General features: G+C 41.5%; 1 protein-coding gene across 1 annotated transcript in view; it reads left to right on the forward strand.

Moving 5' to 3' along the window:
• Positions 1-22,612, forward strand: part of TMC2 (transmembrane channel like 2) — a 73,559-nt gene that overhangs the window by 7,676 nt on the left and 43,271 nt on the right. The window contains exons 4-9 of the mRNA XM_020987191.2: positions 7,240-7,585; positions 9,897-10,049; positions 13,644-13,734; positions 17,705-17,786; positions 17,946-18,052; positions 21,792-21,890. Of these exons, the coding sequence (XP_020842850.1) occupies positions 7,240-7,585; positions 9,897-10,049; positions 13,644-13,734; positions 17,705-17,786; positions 17,946-18,052; positions 21,792-21,890 (878 nt within the window). The remainder of the gene's footprint in view (positions 1-7,239; positions 7,586-9,896; positions 10,050-13,643; positions 13,735-17,704; positions 17,787-17,945; positions 18,053-21,791; positions 21,891-22,612) is intronic.

The raw sequence follows: 22,612 nt of genomic DNA on the forward strand, positions 1-22,612 counted from the left end.
TACACAGATGTAGTCAATAATTTTCTGAGGATGAAAGCCTTCTCCCTTGCTGGTCCCTAAATGCTGTAACATGCTATTTCAATATTAACCTGTGTTTTTTTAATTCCTTTTCCCTGACTTACGGATAAGGGATCATAGGATGACATGATCATAGATTTAGAGCTGGAAGGGACTTTAGAGACCATCAGGTCTGACCCCTCCATTTTACAGATGAGGAAACTGAGTCCCAGAGAATTGTAATCTGCCCAAGGTCACAATGCCAGTTAGTTGAGAAACCAAGACCAAATGTTGCCTGGAGGGTTAGGAGGGGCTTTATTTGCTCTGGGAAGAGCCAAGAACACTTCCTAAGGCTATGGTAAGAAACAACTCAGGGGGTAAACTAACAAGAATAATTTATTCAATAGTAATTACAGAGCCATGGTGCAGAGTAGTGAGTAGAAAGTCACCCTAGGTGTTGGGATTGTGGTTGTCCATCTTTCATTTTTGGAGAAGACCAATGACATCCTGACTTTTGTGTCAGGAAGATATAGATTCAAGTCCTAACTCTGATACACGTTAGCTGTGTGACCCTGGAGAAGTCACTCATAGTCTTTGTAGCTCATTACAGAGACAACTTAAGTTGAAGACATGTGCCAATCTGTATCAGCAGAGACAGTTTCTTCACTGAGCCCTCTACACCAACAAAATCACAGATACAAACAAAAAAAAATGACTGAGCAGCTGCTTATGCAAATTGTCCTGCTAGGCACTGTGGAAACACAAAGATGAATAAAATAAGTTAGGGTGTCACAACAGATGTCCAGCCTGGATCTGCAGTCAGAGAACCTGGGCTTGAATGCTAGTTCTGCTACTTGCAACCTCTGTGACCTTGGACAAGTAACTTAACTTTTTTTGGTCCTCAGTTTCTTCATCTGTAAAACGTGAAGGGCTTGAAGAAGATGGCTCTAAGGCCCCTTCTAGTTCAATGATCCAAGGACTTTGTATTTATCTTCTGAGGAATTCCTGTCCAGTAATAATAAAGTAGGAACCCAAGGGGGAAAGAATATTTACCACAGCTGGAGAATATCCACCTTCCAGAGTAAAGGCTTTCACAAATAGCTTCCCGGAAGTTTTAAGGGTATATGACAATAGATAATAATAATAATAATAGCAGCAGCAACTAGCATTTGTATAGTCTTTAAAGGTTTGCAAAGCACTTTACAAATATTATCTCATTTGACCCTCTTAACAACTCTGGGAGGTAGGTGCTATTATTATTCCCATTTTACAGATGAGGCAATTGAATCAGACAAAGGTTAAGTGACTTACCCAAGGTCACACAGCTAGTGTCTAAGGCAGATTTGAACTCACATCTTAACTGGCTCCAGGTCCAGTGCTCTAGCCACTGTACCACCTAGCTGGGAACAAGTAAAGTCCCATCAATGACTGAAAAAGTTGTAAGTTCCTCAGTCTTCCTCTGTGACATGGGGAAATTGAACTAGATGATCTCTGAGTTCCCCTTCAATTCTAAGAGAGTCTATGGGCTCATCATTCCACACCCAGTGGCAGGATAGAGAATCTGACTAAAAGCCACCATGAATGGGGATGGAGCTCTTGGTACAATTGCCTTAGAGATAAGGCACCTTCTATGTGAGGGCAGAGACAGTTAACGACTCAATAGACATAGCTCCATCTTCAGATACTTTGCAGCTTTGTGATGCTTGGAAAGTCATTTAGCCTCTGTCTGTCTCAGTTTCTTCATCTCTAAAATGGGGATAACAATAGTACCTTCATCCCAGGGTTGTTGTGAGGATCAAATGCAATCTTTGTAAAGTGCTTTGAAAACCTTCAAGTGCTGCGTAAATTATTTATAAATTATTAGACTACATGAGTAGATGTGACCCATGGTTTTTCCAAGACAGGGAGCCCTGACAATTCTGAAGCAGGGTAAGAAGGCACCAGTGTTAGCTAAAAGTGCCTATGGGTCATAAATGGCCTTTGATGCCCAGTTGGATCCTGCTGTCCTGTAACGTCTGCTAAATGAACAAAGATGGTGGATATCAAAGTTCATAATAATAATCCCACCTCAGACACCTATTAGCTATGTACTGCTAAGTCACTTAGCCTCTGTCTGCCTTTGTATCTTCATCTCTAAAATGGGTGTAATTATTACACCAAGGTTGTTGGGAAAATATGATGAGATAATGTGTCTTGAGTACTTTGCCAAGTATAAAGCACTACATAAATACTATTATCATTATTACTGTTATTATCATTACATACACTGTGTAGCATTTTAAGACTTACAAAGTGTTGTCCCCCAAATACAAAAACAAATAAATGCAACAATTATCATCCTCATTCTAAAGATGAAGAAGCTGACACTTCAAGAGGTAAGTGCCTTGTCCAAGGTCCTGTAAGTTAGAGCAACAGCAGCAGCTGCTGTTAGGTTGTGATCTGATGAGGCAGATTTAAAGCACCCAGATTCAGAGTAATTCTGCCCCTTGGAAGGGCAGTTATGAAACATAAAAATGGCTCTTGATGATGGCCTCTAGTTCGAGAGAGAAAATTCTGTAACATGGGCTGGGGGTTCAGGCTCCTAACCCTGGTCCAGGAAAGGTAACTCTCCCCTGTATGGCTCCAGGAGCTGTGCCACATCCTTATGCCATAGACAAAGAGCCAAAAGGAAATGCAAAGGACAGGGCAACCACAGGAGCTTACGACACAGAAGACTAGATCAGTCCTATGAAGTCTTTAATAGAACAAAAGACCAGAAATACATGCCAGTGGCACCCAAAGGAGAGGGGCAACAACCACTAGTTCCCCTGTGTCTGGGTTCCCCCCTTGGAATTCCAACCACCTGAATGAATGCCCAAGATTAATTCCTATTTAAAAAATAATAATAAAGCCTTAGCTTTCACCTCTCCAGTGTCCCATAAAGAGGAATGAGGAGGGGAATTCAGATGTTCCATCACTGCTTCCAAGGTCATCATGATTCTCCATGGGGAGGGAACACCCCACCACTGCCTTCCTTTCTAGGTGTCCTCTCTCATCTTTTTTAAGGTCTCCTTTTAGTCTGATCCCTGTCCCAAACCATGCAATGTTTCCTTGCCTCAAAAGAAAAGCAAAAAATTACAAATCTTAGAAGTCTGGGCAGGTTCAGGCCATTCTTGCCCATATCTAGGGGAGACATTACTCTAGCATGTATCAGATACAGGTCTCTTTGACTCCAAATCACTTGCTGCCATACCATCCTACCTCACACTGCTCCTGAGTCTAGGAGTCCCAGCCACGTTAGTCCTTTGATACCTCTCCAACCAAGAAACAAATATGCCGCCAAAACAGCAGGGGATCTAAGGGGCTCCCTAAAATCCACAGATGAGTGGCAAGGGGTGTGTGTGTGTGGGTGTGGGTGTGTGCGTGCATGTGGGGGGGGGAGAGAGAGAGAAAGAGAGAGAGAGAGAGAGAGAGAGAGAGAGAGAGAGAGAGAAGAGAGAGAGAAGAGAGAGAGAGAGAGAGAGAGAGAGAGAGAGAGAGAGAGAGAGAGAGAGAGAGAGAGACAGAGAGAGAGAGAGAGAGAGAGAGAGAGAGAGAGAGAGAGAGAAGAGAGAGAGAGACAGAGACAGACAGACAGACAGACAGACAAAGAGAGAGAGAGAGAGAGAGAGAGAGAGAGAGAGAGAGAGAGAGAGAGAGACAGAGAGACAGAGAGAGAAAGACAGAGAGAGAGAGAAGGAGAACAGCTCAGGCATGACAAGCAGAGAGGGCATGGGCTTTCTTCTGAGTTAGGGCACTAAGTGAGGTCTAATTGTTCCCCAAAAGCAGCCTTAAAAAATCCTGCTCCCAAAGATACTCAAAGTGAGATAATAGCTAGTTAAGCACCTCTAAAAAGTACAAGGCACTATATCAACAGTAAAGAGAGTAAGGCTGAAGTAGGCTTGAAGGGCAGGCCTCTAGAACTGGGCAGCCTGCTCCTCTCTCTCTGGTTTCCATCCTGTAATGAGCTGTGTGACCCTGGTCAGACCATTTCATATCTCTGAACCACGGTGTCCTCTTCTATAAAGACAGGGGTTGGGCCACATGAACTCTAAAGTGGATCCAAGCACTGCGTCTATGCTCTTATGACTCAGAGTCATCTGGAATTAAGGATACACTTGCATAATAGACCTCAGCAAGTCACATTGTGACTGCAGAGGGGATGACTTAAATTATCCAGAGCTGCTAATTGCATGAGAGTCTCTTGTTGGAAATGCTGGTATTTTGTGTTTTGAACAGTCAATGCATGCTAGTTTCATTTCTATCTATGACCAAGGGATTTAAGCCAAAAGAAGTATGATAGAGAGGGAAATTATTATTAATTAAAAGTATTCAAATTAAGGAAAAGCTTTGAGGGACTGCCTAGAGATAGGAGCTAGCATTTACATAGTGCTTTAGGGCTTGCAAAGCATTCTTCACATGGCATTTTGTTCAATCTTCACCACCCCCTGGGAGGCAGTGTGGTATAATGGGAAGGGAACTAGACCTGGGGATGAGTCTTGCCTCAAACCCAGACTACCTGGATAACCCAGCTCTGCTTCAGTTCTTCATCTATAAAATGAAGGGCTTCAATTGGATGACTGTTAAGGTCCTTTTTCTTCCTTGACTTAAAGGAACCCAATTACTCTGCTTCCCTAGATTTTGAAGAAGTTCAACACCCTGACTTTGGGTGAAGGGGTTTCTACCCCAGTGGATTTGTTCATAGATTTATCACTGTACTCAGCCCAGCTTCAGGCAGCTGATATCCAAATGGTTCCCACTCTCAGGAAGTATGCCTAAAGTTTGCCTAAACAATCACATTCCACAGGTAGGAAGGGAGGCCAGAATAGAATTCTCATGGAAAATAGGCATGTAGCCAGGGACAGCAGCTAGGTGGGACAGTAGATAGAGTGCCAGGCCTGGAGTCAGGAAGACCTGAGTTCAAATCCAGCTTCAGACACTTACCAGCTCTATAACCTTGGGCAAGTCATTTGACTCTGTTTACCTCAATTTCCCTATATGTAAAATGAGCTGCAGAAAGAAGTGGCAAACCACTCCAGTATCTTTGCCAAGAAAACCCAAATCAGATCAAGAAAAGTTAGACATGACAGAACAACAGCAAACCAGGGGGAATAGGTTGAAGGATCTTTCTTGCTGAAATGATCCTTTTTCCTCAAGATGCTGTCTTTCTCTGTGGAAAGTTCTCCCTGATCTCTCCCCCTCTCCTCCATAGTAGCAGCCTCCTCTCATTGAATCCCTAGCTGACATTTCCAACAAGCTTAATCATATTTTAATTTATCATTATGTAAGTGTCTTTTACCCTGATGGGGAGAACAGGAAATGGATGGTCTTTCCTCTGGCAATATCCAGGATGACCCAACACACTGCCTTGCATAAATTAGGGCCTTATTAAGAATATACTGAATTGGGGGCAGCTAGGTAGCACAGTGGATAGAGCACTGGCCCTGAAGTCAGGAGGACCTGAGTTCAAATCTGGCCTCAGACCAAACACTTGACATTTACTAGCTGTGTGACACTGGGCAAGTCACTTAACCCCAATTGCCTAAAAGAAAAAAAAACATCTTGGTCTTATTATTAAAATATTTTTGACCTCACCAACCTCCTGAAAGGGTCTCAGGACCTCCCAGGAATCCCTGGACAATACTTTTGCATGCACTACTTAAACTACTAAACTTTGTTTAGCCTCTTCAGCAGAGTGGTATAGGGGAAAGAACATGGGCCTTTGGATCAGGAGGGTCCTAGGTAATAATTGCCCTGACACTTACTGGTCATATGACTTACTGTTTATGTGGCATGAAGGTTAGAAAGCAGGAACTAGAGAACCAGCTTTGGAGTCATGATGACATGTATCCAAGGGCCACTGCTGATCCATACTGCTGTGTGACCCTGGGCAAGTCACCTAACCTCTAAGCAATAACAGGTTGTAAGTCATTTACATTTTAAGGCAATGAGTTTATTAGACTGTTTCCTGAGATAAAGTGTTGATAAAACATTGGAGGGGGAAGGAGCTGATGTTAAAAAAAAAAAAAGATGAGGAAACTAAGTGTCTGGGCTGGGGAATGAGGAGACTCCATCAGGTAGGGGAAATTGCATAAGATGGAGGCTGGGAGTGAAAGGAGGAGAGGCCATGTGGTAAAAACGGCACTGATTTCACAATTCTGTTTAGGGCCAGGACTAGGAGGGAAACTTCATTGAGTTAGATCAGCATCATGGCCCCAAGCACACACTGGGGATATACAATGCAAGTACTTCTGAGCTACAGTTCACATAGCCAGGCAGAATCTATCCCATTAACAGGCTTCATGAGAGCCCATTCCAAATGAACAAAATATTGAGTAACTTCAGTCTCAGGCCACCATCTGTATCACCATTGGCCCCCTCCCCCAGTGCTTGAGAGATAGTTTTATTATTAGTCCCTTCTCCTTGAAGATATGAGTATTCTCATTCCCAGTTTTAAAGATGGCAGAGGTGGGAACATATTTGGAGCCAGGAGGTAACTTAGAAATCATCTAGTCCAACCCCATCATTTTACAGATGAGGAACTGAGGCTAAGAGAGATTGAGGTCACACAGGTAAGTAGAAAAGCCAGGATTTGAACCCAGGTCTTTTGACTCCAAATCTGCTCTCTGTAGTGAACAGAAAGGCACTACAACGTGGCGCCTCTCACAAATGAGAAGTATCAGAAGTAGCATATGAACTTACACCTCCATATGGAGACCAGATAGTTGAAGGAAGCCCAGCTTACAAAGAACAACATTTTGTCAACTCTTGGAAAAGCCTGCCCAAATCATCATCCCCTTCAGGAGGGCTACAGGAAGAAAAATGAGTAACATTGACCCACCGAATCACTTGTTTAGTCTGAACTGTTCCTCACCCTGAGCAAGTAGCTATGGCACTGACTGGCTGGTGTAACTTGCCCAGGGTGTCTAGATGACTTCGAGGCAGGGCATGGATTTGGATCTTTTGCATTGGGTTCATGCTTTTCTTGGCTTTTCACTAAATAAGGTTTCCGTGACTCAAAACTTTCTAATAAAAACAATAAGAATGTGCTAGTTGCTGCCACATAGGTAGAAAAGTCGCTGTGACCCCTGGGCCTCTTTTATCTTCTCTTTTCCAATTTCATCAAAGGAAACTTGAGAACTCTGCCCAGTGGGATGAGTGGATTCCCCATGCCAGAACATGAGGTGAGCTGGTGCCTTCTTTGTCCTCTTCCATCCCGTGCAGATTTGGTGGATGGGAAGAAAGCCTCCAGAAAGCCAAGCCCCAAGGCAGAGGCCACACGAAGCAAGCCACAGTCTCCCTCCAATAGGAAGAAGAGAACCCGTGACAGCAGAAGGGAAGAAAAAGCAGGAGGCAGTAGAGAAATTGAGGTCAGGACCCCCCACCGGAAGAAAGATGTCCGGAGGAAACAACGGGAAGTGTTTGGGGAAGAAGAGTGGAGCAAAGCAGAGAAATCTTGTAATGGAAAGAGGAAGAGGGAGCAGAAGGCTTCCCACAAGGAACAGAAAGAAGCCAAAAGCAAAGAAAAGCACATTCAGAGGAAGAAAAAGAAGCAGCTGAAGAAACACAGGTAGGGTGTTCTGCCTCCAAACTTAACCCCATCCTAGGGAGGGGGTTCTTTACCTGGGAACATGGACCCTAAAGAGTTGATGGATAGATTACAGGGTCCATGAATTCAAATGGGAAAAAATTCCATTTTTATTTTCACCCAGTCTTTGGTTTCCTTTGTCCTCTTGTGTATTTTATCTTCTGCATTTAAAAACATCCTTCTGAGAAAGGGTCTGTCTGTAACCTTTACCAAGCTGCCAGTGGGGTCCATGGCACAAAAAGAGTGAAGCACCCCTGCTTTCGAGGGACTGCTTCCCCCTCCTGACTAGGAGATGCTGATAAGGCTTCTTGAGACTTATCCAGCCTCAAGCACTCTGTTCCTTCTCTCCCCTCCTTTGGGCTACTTGCTTCTGCTTCATCCTAGGCAGAATACAGAAGGAGAAGATGAAATTCTATTGTGTCAAACTGATGGTTGTTAGCAGCTCTGAAAAGTTTAGGAAGAAAGTAGATAAAACTAATGGTCAAAATAATCTGTGGATTTCACCCATTCATTCTCTCCCCGCCCCCAATAGCATATAGAGCCATGCCAACACTTAACTTGTCAGAGATCAGTAGAGCTTGAGGCAGAAGGGATAATCTCATCCAATCTTCTCTTTTTACAGATGAGAAAACCAGAGCCCAGAGAGGCTTGGTGTTTTGCCCAAGATCACACAGGTCAGGAGGATAGGATAAGGTCGCAGATTTAGAGCTGGAAGGGACCTCAGAGACAATTCAGTTCAGCCTTCTCATTTTTACAGATGAGGATACTGAGGACCTGGGCACTTAAGTGACTTGCCCCTGGCTACCTAATTAATGTCTCAGAAGTAGGATTCAAACCTAGCTCTCTCCCAGTACCTTTCCCACTAGAAGAAATAGTTCCTAATGACTAGAATCATCCAAAAGCAGAAGTCGATGGGTGTTCACCCTGTCCCTCAAATAATTAACACATATTTATTTTGTGTGTATTTTATGTTTATGTGGAAAGCAGTGTGGTAGAGAGAGCTGGCTTTAGAGCCAAGAGGATATGGTTCAAATTCCACTTCTGACACATTAGGGGAACTAGGTGGTACAGCGGATAGGCTGAGACTAGAGTTAGGAAGACCTGAGTTCAAATTTGGACTCAGACACTTCTGGCTATGCAACCTTGGGCAGGTCACTTAACCTCTGTTTGCCTCTGTTTTCTCATCCATAAAATCAGGATAATAATAACACCCATTTCCCAGGGTTGTTGTGAGGATCAAATGAGACACTAATCATAAAATGATTAGCATAGTGCCTGGCATATAGTAAATGCTATATAAACACTAGCTATAATTGCATTAGCTTGTGCGACCCTAAAAAGGTCACTTAGCCTCTCAATGCTTTGGAAAAGTCTCCAAAATTATGAATAGCATAGGCAATGCACCGCTGCACTGGTAGAAAGTTTCATCATCTAGACTTTACCAGTATCAATAAAGTCACAGGTCCAGCGTCTATCCCTATATGTATACATGTTGTCTCCCTGATAAAATGTATGCTCTTGAGAACAGGGACAGTTCCATTTTTGTCTCTGTGTCCCTATTACCTAACACGGTACCTGGCAAATAGATGTCACCTAAAAATCTTCTTGTTGATTGATTCATCGGTAGGAGGTCACTCTCCTCGGAATCTGAAAGCAAATGCTGGATGGTCACTTAGCCGTAGTAGTGTCCAGATGTCTTCTCAGGGATCGGTTGGACTTGATGGCTTCTGAGATGCTTTCCAACTCTAAGATGCTGTGCCTCTGGAGTCAATAGCTCTGGAGAGTCACCAATGCCAAAGAACCCAAATAGATTGTAATACAGGGCAATGGATTGTTCTGGGACCAGGAAGAAATCCTACACTTCCTTCCTAATCTAGCATTACTAGGTGGCAGTGATGGGGCACAGGAAGTACAGATGATATGGGGTACATAACACAGTGAGTAGAGCACTGACCTTGGAGTCAGGAGCCATGGACTCAAATATCACTACAGAAACTTCTTAATTGTGTGATTTGGGCAAGTCCCACAGAATCTCAGTTCGCTTCAGTTTAATCATCACTGCCTCAGTTTCCTCATCTGTAAAATGACAGAAACACTTGCACCACCTTCTCCACAGAGGTATTGTTTGTAAACATTAAAGCACTACTGAATATGTGTGACATGATTATTATGATTACCTCTTTATTTCTTAAGCACTTCAGGTCCCTCAGAGTCTGGACAACACTATAAAACAAAAAGCCCAGAGTAGGTTTTTATTTTTAACTCTCCTCTCTATCTGGAACTTCTCTCCTAGCTCTTCTCCATCAGTTTCCAACTCCTCAGATGAAGAGTCCATTGCAGAGGAAGAAATGGCCCACATCATGGAACAGGTTGAAGAGAAAAAGCAGGTCATAGCCACCATTCGGAATAAGCCTTGGCCAATGGTGAAAAAATTAGAAGTTCTCAGGTAAAGCACAGTTAGTCCTCTTTCTACTTGGGTCCCTTCTCCCCTGTCCCACCAACTCCCTGGTAGGAGCCACCAAAGTTGGAAGGAATTAGATAGTTCCAAAGCTGGCTGCATGTGAGGATTCTGAGAGGATTCTCAACCCCCCATCCTTGGGATGAGCCCAAGCTCTCCCCTGGGAAGAAGATACTATCTCTTTATTCTCTATACTCCAGCCAGAGGCTGCCTCTGAAGCAGCCCAGGGGCCAGTCAAAGACATTAGACAGAACACGGCCTTCATCACAGTGAGAGATGAACCAATGCAATCAATGGGTAGTTAAAGACACAGAAGTAATATACGGTCTAGGCCTCCCACCATTGGGTTTAAAGTCTGATGGGTGAGATGGGACTACCAAATGAAAAAAAAAAGTTAATATATAAAATAGTAGATATGATCCAATATTAGGCCATCTTGACCAATTTCTGGTATCCAAGACCACCTCCACTGAATAATAACCCATATTTCTGTATCACTTCCAGGTTTAATAAAGCTTTTCTCAGAACATCCCCATGAAGGGAGTAGGGCAAGTATTATTATACCCATTCTACAGGTTAGGAAACTGGAACAAAAAGTAGTAATGTGACTTGCCTTGGGCCATTCTTGGTGGGTGAGGGTAGGATCTGTGATTTTACTGTTTTACGGAGCACCCCAGAGAGGAAACTCCCTCTATCAACATGATTCAAGAATTTACAAACCCAGAGCGTTTCTGGAACACCTAAAGATTAGGTGACGTGCCCAAGGTCACACAGCAGTATGGATCAGAAGCGGCCCTTGAATCCATGTCATCACAACTCCAAGATGGTTCTCTAGTTCCTGCATTCTACCCCCTATGTCATATAAACTTTCTACCCCCATAGCATCTAAACAGTATATCATATAACCAGTAAGTGTCAGGGCAATATTGGAGCCTAGGACCTTCCTAACTCAAAGGCCAGTGTTCTTTCCCCTATACCACTCTGCTGAAAAGACCAGACAAAGCATGAGTCTAGGGCAGAGTTGCAAAAGTATTGTCTAGAGAGCCCTGAGAGTCCCTGAGACCATTTCAGGAGGCCAGTGAGGTCAAAACTATTTTAATAATAATAGTAAGATGTTTTAATTTCTATTATGGTAACCATTAATAGAGATAACCTACATAAATGCAAGTTGTTTGGGTGGGTCCTCAATAATTTTTAAGAGTATGGAAGGATTCTGAGACCAAAAAGTCTGAAAACCACTGTTCTAGGGTATTTGGGGGTGGGAAGGCAGATGTGAACATGAGAGTTACCTATCAATTCTTCAGGAAGAATTGAGTATGGGCAATCCGACATTGACATCATGGTCTCCAGAAAGGAGCATTAACAATTTAAAGGGAATCAGGTAGTGTCAGACCCTGAGACTGTTTAAGGCAAAGCAGACACATGGACATATTTCCTGCCCACAAAAAGAAATAAACATCCACACGTCTACATATAGAATGCTTGAGAGGCAGTGTGGTGTAGTGGATAGAGAGCTGGCCTCAAAGCCAGGAAGACCGGAGGTCAAGCCCCATCTCTGACACATGTTGGTTGTTTGACCCTGGGACTTACAGTCTTGAAGAGGGACCAAGTGTACCAAGAGAGTGAGTTCAGAAACGACGCCAACTTGCATTAGTAGGAGTTTTCTCATCCAGGATTAGACTTGTTCTGCTGAGTCCCAGGAAGGGTAGAACTGGTCAGCCAACAGTCAACAAGCATTTATTAAGCTCCTACTGTGCATCAGGCACAGTGCCAAGTGCTGAGGATACAAAGGTAGAAGACCATCCCTACTCTCAAGGGGCATAGAGTCTAATGGAGGAGCCTACAGTCTAATGAGGGACTAGATGCAATGGATGAAAGAGGAAAGAGAAAACTCCCGAACAGAAAGCGCCATCTCAAAGTCATAGGGGCTGCCTCAAGAGTCAGTGAGCTCCTTCTCATAGGAAGCAGTTAAGTGGAGGTTAGATGACAGCACCTTGTAGAGGGGACGCTGATTCACATATGCCTTAGAGGAGATGGCCTCCCAAGTCTGAGATTCTGAAATTATGTCCAAGAGAAACCCCAAACTACAGGTCTGCAGCTCCCTTTCGGCTTTCTGCTTCCGTCTCTCCCCAACATACCCAGCTCTTTTATAGGTTTCTGAAAAGCTGACATCAGAGAAGTAGCACCATCCATCAACAGGCATTTTTTTAAAGACTTACTACATGCCAGATACTTTGCCAGATGCTAAGGACAAAAAGGCAAAAAGCCAGAACTGTTCCTGCACTTCTGTCTCTTACGTGAGACAACATAGACACATATAAGCATATAAAAATAGGTACAAAAGCCATGACATAATGGAAGAGAGCTGCACTTGGAATCAGGAAGACCTGGAGTTCAAATCTGGCTCAAATACTTATCAGCTGTGTGGCCCTGGACAAGTCATTTAACCTCTGATACTTGGTTTCCCCATCAATAAAATGCAGATGATAATAACAGCCCCTACCTCACAGGGTTGTTGTGGGGATCCAATGAGATAGCATATGCAAGGGTATGCTAGAGAGCTGATTGTTAAATTTTCAGAAACCTACAATCTCTACAAATCAGGGCTTGCTTTACTGTTCTGTTGATTGTCTAGACTTAAGAAAGTGTTCATACAGATCAATGTTAAAAGCGTATGCACACTTTGCCCCCCTCCTCAGTCTGGCTGTTTAACACCTACCCCTGTACTGCTATATAAATACTGCTTGAGCTCAGATGTGCAGTAAAAGGGTCAAGGAATCAAGTCACCACCAAGACTAGAGGTCTGGTGACTGGAGGCTGCTGACGACGACGACGACGACAACAACGACGACGGCAGCTAGGTGGCACAGTGGATAGAATGTGAGACTGAAGACAGGAAGATGAGTTCAAATCTGACCTCAGATACTTACTCGTGTGTGACCCTGGGCAAATCACTTCACCCTGTTTGCCTCAGTTTCCTCATCTGTAAAATGAGCTAGAGAAGGAAATGGCGAACTGCTCCAGCATCTTTGCCAAGAAAAACCCAAATGGGGTTATGAAGAGTTAGACACGACTGAAACAACTGAACAAAATTATTATTACTATAAACTGGCATTTACATAGCACTTTAAAGTTTGCAAAGTATTATCTCATTTGAGCCTTTCAAGGCCTTTACCTTTGGTGACACCAATGAAAATGCCACCTTTGTGCCACCAATGAAGGCATAAAAAGAGAAATATTTGCCCCTATATGAAAAAGACCCTGGTCTCCATGTCCCCTTTGCTCTTTAAAGACGTGTGTGTGTGTGTGTGTGTGTGTGTGTGTGTGTGTGTGTGTGTGTATCTGTGGACTAAATCCAGAATATTTTCCAGCTTCGCCTCCATGGATGTATATTCATACCCACAAATGCTCTGACCTATTGGAGACTATTTAATAGATGGGGCTGGTTCATATCTTTCTCATCTAACACATGCACAGATATTAAAGCTGTGTTGTTATTATTAAGCCACCTGCACACCCTCACAGAGCCCATTTCTTTTATGTTTGGTTTTTAATTAAGCACCTGCCCTATTTTTTGACTAGGGAAGCCCAAGCTTTTGTAGAGAAGTTTGAAGGAGCATTAGGAAAGGGAAAAGGCAAGAAATTCTACGCCTATAAAATGATGATGAATAAGGTATGTGCCACACCAATGCAAAGGTCAAGGGGAATGGGGCAGTTTGGGTTCTGGGTCACTCTTGTCTTTATTCAATCATAATGACGACTCCATTGTGAAGAGCTTATGTTCAAAGGTATTAGGGAAGCCCACTATCTATACAAAATCTCTAATCCACATAAATGCTTCTCAGCTGGTAATGACAATGATCCCCAGCCATTCTGACGCCATGTGCTGACACAGAGTACGAATGCCTAGCTCGGGGTCACACAATGAGATGGGAAGTGGATCCAGGCTCCCCTTTACTGCTTCCATACTCCTGTCAGTTTCTTTCCCCTTCTCTGCCCAGGCCAGCCCTGTTAAGGTGGCCCCATATAGAAGACTTGTTTTTCTCTCCAACTCATTGTTGGGAAATTATCTGTTACTTGAAGGGGTGAAGAGTTCTTCTACTCCAGTTATAACTTGAGGTGGGGGTTGAGGGTGAGGTGGGAATTAATTCCTATAGGCAAGAGATTCCTAATCACTTCTTTATGCTGATGCTTCAAAGTCTCACTTGGGCCTCCTGGCTTAACTGTGTCCCTTGTCCTATCTCATACCTGGTCACGTAGAATTAACAATGAATTTTAAAAGGCTTGCTATAATTATTTTGGGCAGCTAGCTGGCACAGTGGATACAGTGCCTGGTCTAGAGTCAGAAAGACTTGAGTTCAAATGTACTAACTGTGTGACCCTGTCAAATTATTTAACTCTATATGCCTCAGTTTCTTCATCTGTAAAAAAAAAATGAGCTAGAGAAGGAAATGGCAAACCACTCCAATATCTCTGCCAAAAAAACCTCAAATGGGGTCCTGAAGAGTAGACTACAACTGAAATGACCGAACAAGAAATAATTATGCACACGGAATTTGTTTTCTTATGCTATTCCTATAGGTTGCTGAGCTGTAGTAAAAAGAAAGCCAGCCTCAGAGTCCAAAGAACCTTGGCTCAAGCCCCATCTGGGACATATAGCTCAGTTTCCCCAGGAAATTCTCTACAACTATAAGAGGCGCTACCAATTGCAGATCTTCATTGGTTGAAATAGTTGCCTCACTATCTGCACATCAATTAAATCAAAGGTCTAAACCAAAAAATAATCATAACAATCTCTACTCATATACACACTATCCCTGGATTTGTTACTTCTGTTTTCATGGTGAGATCTTTAAGGCACAAGATCTTTATGAGAACAAGAAACATGCTCAAAGTCTTTTGCTTTGTTGAATTAAGCATATTCATGAAACCTATGTTAAAAGTTGGAGTAATGTTTGGTTTTTGGATATGGACTTAAATTTATGCTCTAATCTTATCTAATAGCATAGAATTCAGTCAGTAAGTGAGCTAGAACTGGAGATACCACATAAAAAAATTTACTGTCACTTTTTACCAAATGTGAGACATGGTAATAATAAACAATCAGGAATAATCATCCAACATCAATGTAAGGCAACAGATAAAAATGTCTGCAAGTGATCTTTAAGGAGTATGTATTTTTAGTCAAAAATTCAACTCACTTCCAGGTCATGGTGAACAAATGGTCAAAGAATATACAGTGACAATTTTGAAAAGAATAAATATAAACTGTTAATAATCACTTGAAAATCCTCATTAACAATCAAAAAGATATTAATTAAAATAGCTTTAAAGTAAATACTTTCGGTATTTTACCAGCAAATTAGACAAATTAAAAGCAATGAAATCATGAAAGTCAAAGCCAGAGGAGATGTGGAGAAATATCACTGGTAGAACTGCTAACATATAAAACCTTTTGGGAGAGTAATCTGGCAGTACATGGAAAAGTTACAAAACTAATCATTTCCTCTGACCTAACACTTCCATCATTGAAAATACTCTGAAAAACATAGCAGCACTATTGTAACTGCAAAAATCCTGGACTCAATCTAGAGTCCAACAGTAGAGAAATAATTAAATAAGTTATAATAATAATAATAATAATAATAATAACTAATAACTAATAACAATATAGTACCTTAAAGATCTTTACAACTATTATCTCATTTTATCCTCGAAACAACTCTGGAAGGAAGGTGCTCTTATTATCCTCACCTTACAGATGAGGAAACTGAGGTAGATAGAGGTCAAGTGACTTGCCCAGGGTCATATAGCTAGTAAATCTCTGAAGAAGAATTTGAGTTTAGTTCTTTTTAACTTCAGGCTCAGCATTTTCACCACTGCGCCACCTAGTTGTAGTGGAACATTAATATAATGGAATACTATAAAATATAATCAAGATTGACAAGCATAGGGATACACAAAAATCTTTTAAAAACTCTGCTGGTTAGTTTTGCAGAACTTTTTCTTCTTTTTCTTCTATATTTTTTATAAGAAATTGCTCTGTGGAAGAAAGAGTAAGGAAGGATACACTGGGAAATGTAATTAATGTATAAACAAAGGATCAATACAATTTATTTTTAAAAGAAATTATCCAAAGTGAAAAAAGAAGAATAAGATGTACAAAGTTCACAAAACTACCACCACCTAAAAGGAAATGTAAATTAGAAGGAATGGACAAAGCATCCTGGTGGGGACCTAGAGGGAGAAACTGAAAAATTCTTGGAATATTGTATGCATTAAAATAACTGTAAATGTAAATGGTCACTAGGCAAATTTAATTAGTTTTATTGATAATCAATGTCAAGTTTGTAATAAATCATTTAAATTTTAAAAACAGGAATTGCTTGTATATTGAAAATAATTTAACACCTCTAGTGCCTTAGACATAAAATCATTTCATGCCCTTTTTAATTAGATTTTAAAAATTAAGCAAACACACATTAACTAGACTCTTAGCATGTGTGAGGCAATATACTGGGCACCAAGTACACCAAAAAAATTTTTAAAAAGAATATATTCTCTGCTTTTATGGATCATACAATCTAGGAAGTTGGCCTTGGGTCTTGACAAACAAGGAAATTTTTAATAAAGATACAAGGTTAGAATAACTCGGAGGGGAAAAAAACTGCCCTCTGCAGTGCTGCACAAGCCTGCTTTGGCTAGGGTTTTATTCTCTCAGCCAATCAATGTCTCTGTCTGATAATAATACTCAAATATTCAAACAGATCTGGGATCTTATGTGAATGTTCTCTGGGTGATACAGATTACAGCCTATCCATGCTTTCCCATCTTCTTGTCCATGGCCTCCTGTAAGTTCACTGAAGGAGGTTCACCCGATTCACTGGGGACCTCCCTCCCTTCATTCACATTTCTGTAGCACCCTAAGGTTAAAAATCACTTTTCTCATAATATTCCTGGAGTAAGGAGCTCAAGCATCATGATCCTCATTTTAAAGATGAGAAAGCTGAGGATCAGAGAGGTGGCAATTAACAACTATTACGCAGTTAGTAAGTGTCACAGACAGGATTTGAACCCAAGTCTGTCCTGACTGCCAGTCCAGCACTCTTTTCATTGCACCACCCTGCCTCTCCATCATGGAGCAATCCTCATTTTTTTCCAATTGGTTTGAGACCCCAGAACGATAAGATTCCAATTACATTACAATATGTTTTCTAAAGCTCTATTTGTGCTATCCGTATCTACTATTTTCTAAGACAGGATTGTGTCCTCCTAGCACAATGCTTGGCACACAGTAGTTGCTTAATAAATGCTTATTGACTCAACAACTAACAAAGCACTGGGTAGATTTGGCAAGTGCGTGTGTCGCTACTATCACACTTTTCCTTATTTTTGCCATAGCTTCTCAATTGCTTTACAAGTGGATGGGAGGAGGACAAGCCTTTTCTTGTCACCGACCTAACCACTGTTCCTCCCTCTACGACTGGCCCCGCCACAGGTGCAAAGTGCTGGACCAAGATGATACCGCTTGGCCAATGCCCCCAGAATGGCCCACCTCCCCACCCCCTCCCCCACCTCCCAAGTCAGCCTGCTTCTACCCGCTGCTCTAACAAGGATGCTACCATTCAACTGTTTCCTTTCAGAAATGGATCAAATTTAAGCGGGACTTTGATAATTTCAAGACTCAATGTATTCCATGGGAAATGAAGATCAAAGAGATTGAAAGTAAGGGTTTCTTGGGCTCTTTTACTCAGTCTGACAAATGTTCACCCATGCAAGAGTCTGGGTGGTGGGTGTGCTTGGTGACCTGTTCTGCTCACCACAGAAACCATGGGATTTCCGATCACCCCCACACTTGAATGCCTTTCTTTTCCTTCATCCCAGGTCACTTTGGTTCTTCAGTCGCCTCCTATTTCATTTTCCTTCGATGGATGTATGGAGTGAATCTGGTGCTTTTTGGTTTAATTTTTGGTCTGGTCATAATCCCAGAGGTAAGAATAGAAACTTCTTTATTTATGAATAGTGACCTTACTTTTATGGTGGGAAGAATAATAGGTTCCAGGACAACAGATGAGTTTGAATGCTGACTCTGCTACTTTTTACCTCTATGTCCTTAAGCAAATCAATAAATAAAATGAGCAAGCCTCAGTTTGCTCATCTGTAAAATAGGGACACCAAACAGCCAATACACATTTATGTGCCCACTATGTGCAGCCACCATCTGACAGAACTGTTGTAAGGAAATCTTTGAAAAACCTCTGAAAATCTCAAATACTAATTCATATAAGTCATTATTATTCTTCTCATCATGTCACATTCACCAACTGCTTTCTATCTGTAAAATAATTTGTGGTCATTTAAAATGTCACCCACACATGTGCCCTGAGCTGGTCAGTGGAACAGACAGGACTAAACCACATGTATAAGAAGAAATCTTGTATATTGTATAGCCCAACCACTTCCCCCATTTTATTGATGAAGAAACTGAGGCCCAGAAGGTTAAGAAATTTGTCCAAGGTTATATAGATGAAAGTGGTAATAACAATAATGATGATGATGACAATGACGTTTCTATAGCACTTTAAAAAAGTGTTTATTAGGTAACAGAATTCAAATCCAGATCCCCTAATTCCAAATTCAACTATTCCTCAACTATCCTGAAACAGATATTTATTGAGTTTCTCTGATATATGGTAGAATATAAGCTTCTACAGAGCAGAGACAGTGTTGTCTTTGGTATTTCCAGTCCCTGGTATACTGTGCTAAAGTGCTAAAGTATTTAATTGAATTGGAAAAAATATGCAGACTATCACACTGGGTGCTAATTCTGTGATCACAGGCAAGTCAAAACTTCTGAGAGCCTCTGAGAGTTTTATCTGTTAAATGGGGATAATATGTTCCCCTCTCAGACGGTGGCTATGAAGTTCAAGTGAGATAAAGCGTGGAAAGCATTTTGCAAGTCTTAAGGCAATACTGAATTGTTAGCTGTCATTATTGCTCACATCTATTGCCTTGTTCTGTTCAGCCTTTACAACACACCTGAGAGGAAGCAAGTAATAGTGGTCCCAATTTATGAGTGAAGAAAACAAGGCAAAAATAATTAAACAACTTGCCCTTAGCCTCCTGACCCTGGCACTCAGGCTGCTTCCACTAGACCACCGAATCCATTAAATGCAGTGCACACCTATGATTAGCTTTCTCTGCTTATGCTTCCAGCAATGTCCAATGCATCCAAATGCAGTCTTTGAAAGGGTTACAGGATAACATGGTTTCTACACATGATATTTTCTGCCTGGTTTACCAATCAGTCTTACAATAGCTGGCCAATCACCTTTCTGTTATAAATGGCTTAATGAGTACATTGGACCTAATTCTACCTTTCGTCATCACCCTTGGAACACTTTGCTGTTCAGCCATTCACCATGGAATTCAAACCCCCTCAACACAATGCAAATTAAAACGGATGAGTTAGAAGTGGCTGCCAGTGTGTTCTAATAACCCCAGACTGCAAATGCAAACTCCATTATTTATAAATCCTTTATTCCGAACTATACCTTAGCTATAAAACCTACTTACAAACACCTTATTAACTTAGCATGACTTCTCATTGGCAAGCCTTAATATTAAATGTAACCATCCAATTGAATGCTCCATACATTTATTAAAAGAGATCATTTCCTGACTCAGGGGTAGGGTGATTTAAAACCTATGGATATAGTGAATAGAGAATTGGCTTCCGAATCAGAAAGCTTTGGATTCAAGTCTCATCTCTGACGTGTTGGCTGTGTGACCCTGGAGAGGTCCCATGAGCCCTCATTGCCTTCAGGAAACTCTCTAATTGTCAGTCTCCTTTGGTAGAAGCAGTTCTCTATGCAATGGAATCATGAAAGCCAAAAGTAAATAATACCTATGGTATTAAAAAATTTAAAAAAACCTGTGATATTGCATTTATGAATGTTAATACTTAGCCTGAAGTCTCCAAAGAGGGGAATGAGAAAGATTAAACTCATTCAGTGCATGTACTTACTTTCACATCACAGGGGATACTAAAAAATCCTCTGGTAGCTAAAAGGATTTAATTTCCTAATCCACCCCAATTCCATCCTATGAGCATTTATAAAGTACAGGCCAAATCCAGGCCTGAGGATACAAAGACAAGGGAAGAAACAGGCCCTGCCTTCAAGGAGCTTACATTCTACTTGCTAATAGGAAATAATTTAGGCACCAAGGAGACAGCAAGGATTCACTAACATGCTGATAACATGTAAGATTTTCTGCACAATATCTATACACATCCTGATTTTAGAGGACTTAGAACTGAAAGGGATATAAAAGGATTCTCCTGCACAGAAAGAAATTAAGAGCTGAAGTCAAGAGCTCAGAGAAGTCACCCAAGTCAAGTGGAGGGTCGAAAGCATAGCGAAGACATTAAAAATTCGCTGACTGGCTAACTTCTCAGAAAAAGGGAAACATATAAGTCATTTGCCTCCAAGGATAATGGTGTAATTGATCTACCCATAAGGTTATCCATCTTCTAGGAGCCTCCTCAGAATGGGATGCAGAGCTCCCTAGGGAGATACACTTCAGCAGACACAGTCTTTCCAATATGCCAATAGCATAGTATGATCTGAAGGGTGCCAAACAGGGGTCCTCACCCACCACATGCCTGAAATTCAGCTTTTAAAGACACACGCTTTTGATCTACAAAACTTTTTGATCTGTACTGACAGTGCAAATATGGGCAACATACAGCTGTCTAAATATTTCATTTTTAAATGAGATGTTAGAACTTTGAAAGCATTTTCCAATAAAAGCAACATTCTCTGACAGGGTTGGGTTTCTAGGACACCCCACAAAAGCCTATTTAATCAGTAACATAACTGAAATACTGTTAATAGGGATACGTCATACATCTAAAGCTGCCTGGCACCTTGGAGGCTATCTGGTCTACCTCCTTCATGCTACAGGTCCAGCCTACATCAAATGTCTTACCCAAGGTCACATAGATTGTAAGCATCAGAAGCTGAATTTGAATACTATTTGTAATCTGGATTTACATTAGGAAGTAGAGAATGAGGCCAGGGGATAGTTTGCTCAGAATAAGAACTTAGAAAGAAGCACAGGTATTAGGAGAAGTAAAAGACATTGAATAGGTAGAAAGAAGGATTCCAAAACACAGTTAACTTACTTCACCATCTCCCCTGGGTTTGTATAGCAATATTAATATGACTATAGGTAAATTTTTCATTCCGGTTAAACCAGTGTGTGGCTCTCTTCAAAGGGAAAAAATCCTCAAACCTATATATTGGAAACCAAAATCACTCAGATCCTCAGAGTAATTTTCTGTAAATCACTGTCATTTTGCAACACAAAAGTGCTATCACACTGTGGTAATCTGCACAACAGTATTTGAAAATTCAACTAACAGTGGAACTCAATCTACTGTAGAGAGGCTGATAATTTTATGAAAGCTAGGTATAGTTGGAAGAAGACACCATTCTGAGTGTCTTTCTGCTCCTTCTACAAATAAATTACCTGAGTTTGCTTAGAGAGGTTTTACTGAGACCCATCAGCAAATTCAGTAAACAAGAAAATAATGGAAAATGTTAAGTGCCCTGATTTAACATAGTAGAGGCTACAGAGAGAGGAACACATATATGTGGAGATGGAGACAGAGACAGAGAAATATATGGTCAATGAAATAAAAATGTTAATCCTTCCCTCAACCAGGTTTTAATGGGTATGCCCTATGGAAGCATACCTAGGAAAACTGTGCCCCGAGCTGAGGAAGAGAAAGCTATGGATTTTTCAGTTCTTTGGGATTTTGAGGTATGTATAAAACCTATCCATGGACACATTTTTGACTAGCTGACACATTCAAGCATCGTATCACTTCTTCACAAGCCTCCATTTTCTAATCCTGATGCAGAGAGGTCAATGTAAAGATGTTCAAATTCAAGCATTAGGTCATTGAAAAGCAGGGGGTTTAAACAGATAGCTCTATCTCAAACTTGAAAAATTGGGATGAAAAAATACACCATGCACAAGCAGGGACTTAAGGGGGAATCCACTACTTTCCAAATAACCAATAGTATATGGAAAATGGACTCTAGAAGTCATCTCTATATTCTGCACTTCTTGACATCACCTCAGCATCTGTGGCATCCTTTCTTCCTCCTTTCTTCTCTAATGGAAAGAAGAGGCCGTTTATAAACTGATGGTTGATGGGGAGCTGAATGCCACAAGTCCAGTGGCAATTTGCCAGGCCTGGCCCAGAAAACTCCAAATGCCAATTGGATACTTTCCAGGTCAATTCTCAGCTATTCCCAAAGACTCTGATCATCATTCAACAAGCTAGGGTCCCAGTCCATAGCCCCCAAGGTCACCTCAAAACCCAAGGGGAAAAAAACTCAGATCCTGAAATGGGGAATTGGTGGAGAAGAGGGAAGGGGAAAAGACAGGATTGGACGGAGTGTCGGATAACAGGCCAGCATCCCTAAGATTTTTGGGATAGGGGCCAAATACAGTTGATCTGGAGCCTCTGCAGATCA

The sequence above is a fragment of the Phascolarctos cinereus genome, unplaced genomic scaffold (assembly GCF_003287225.1).
Source record: "Phascolarctos cinereus isolate Bilbo 61053 unplaced genomic scaffold, phaCin_HiC Scaffold_1;HRSCAF=81, whole genome shotgun sequence".
In the NCBI taxonomy this organism is placed as follows: Eukaryota; Metazoa; Chordata; class Mammalia; order Diprotodontia; family Phascolarctidae; genus Phascolarctos; species Phascolarctos cinereus.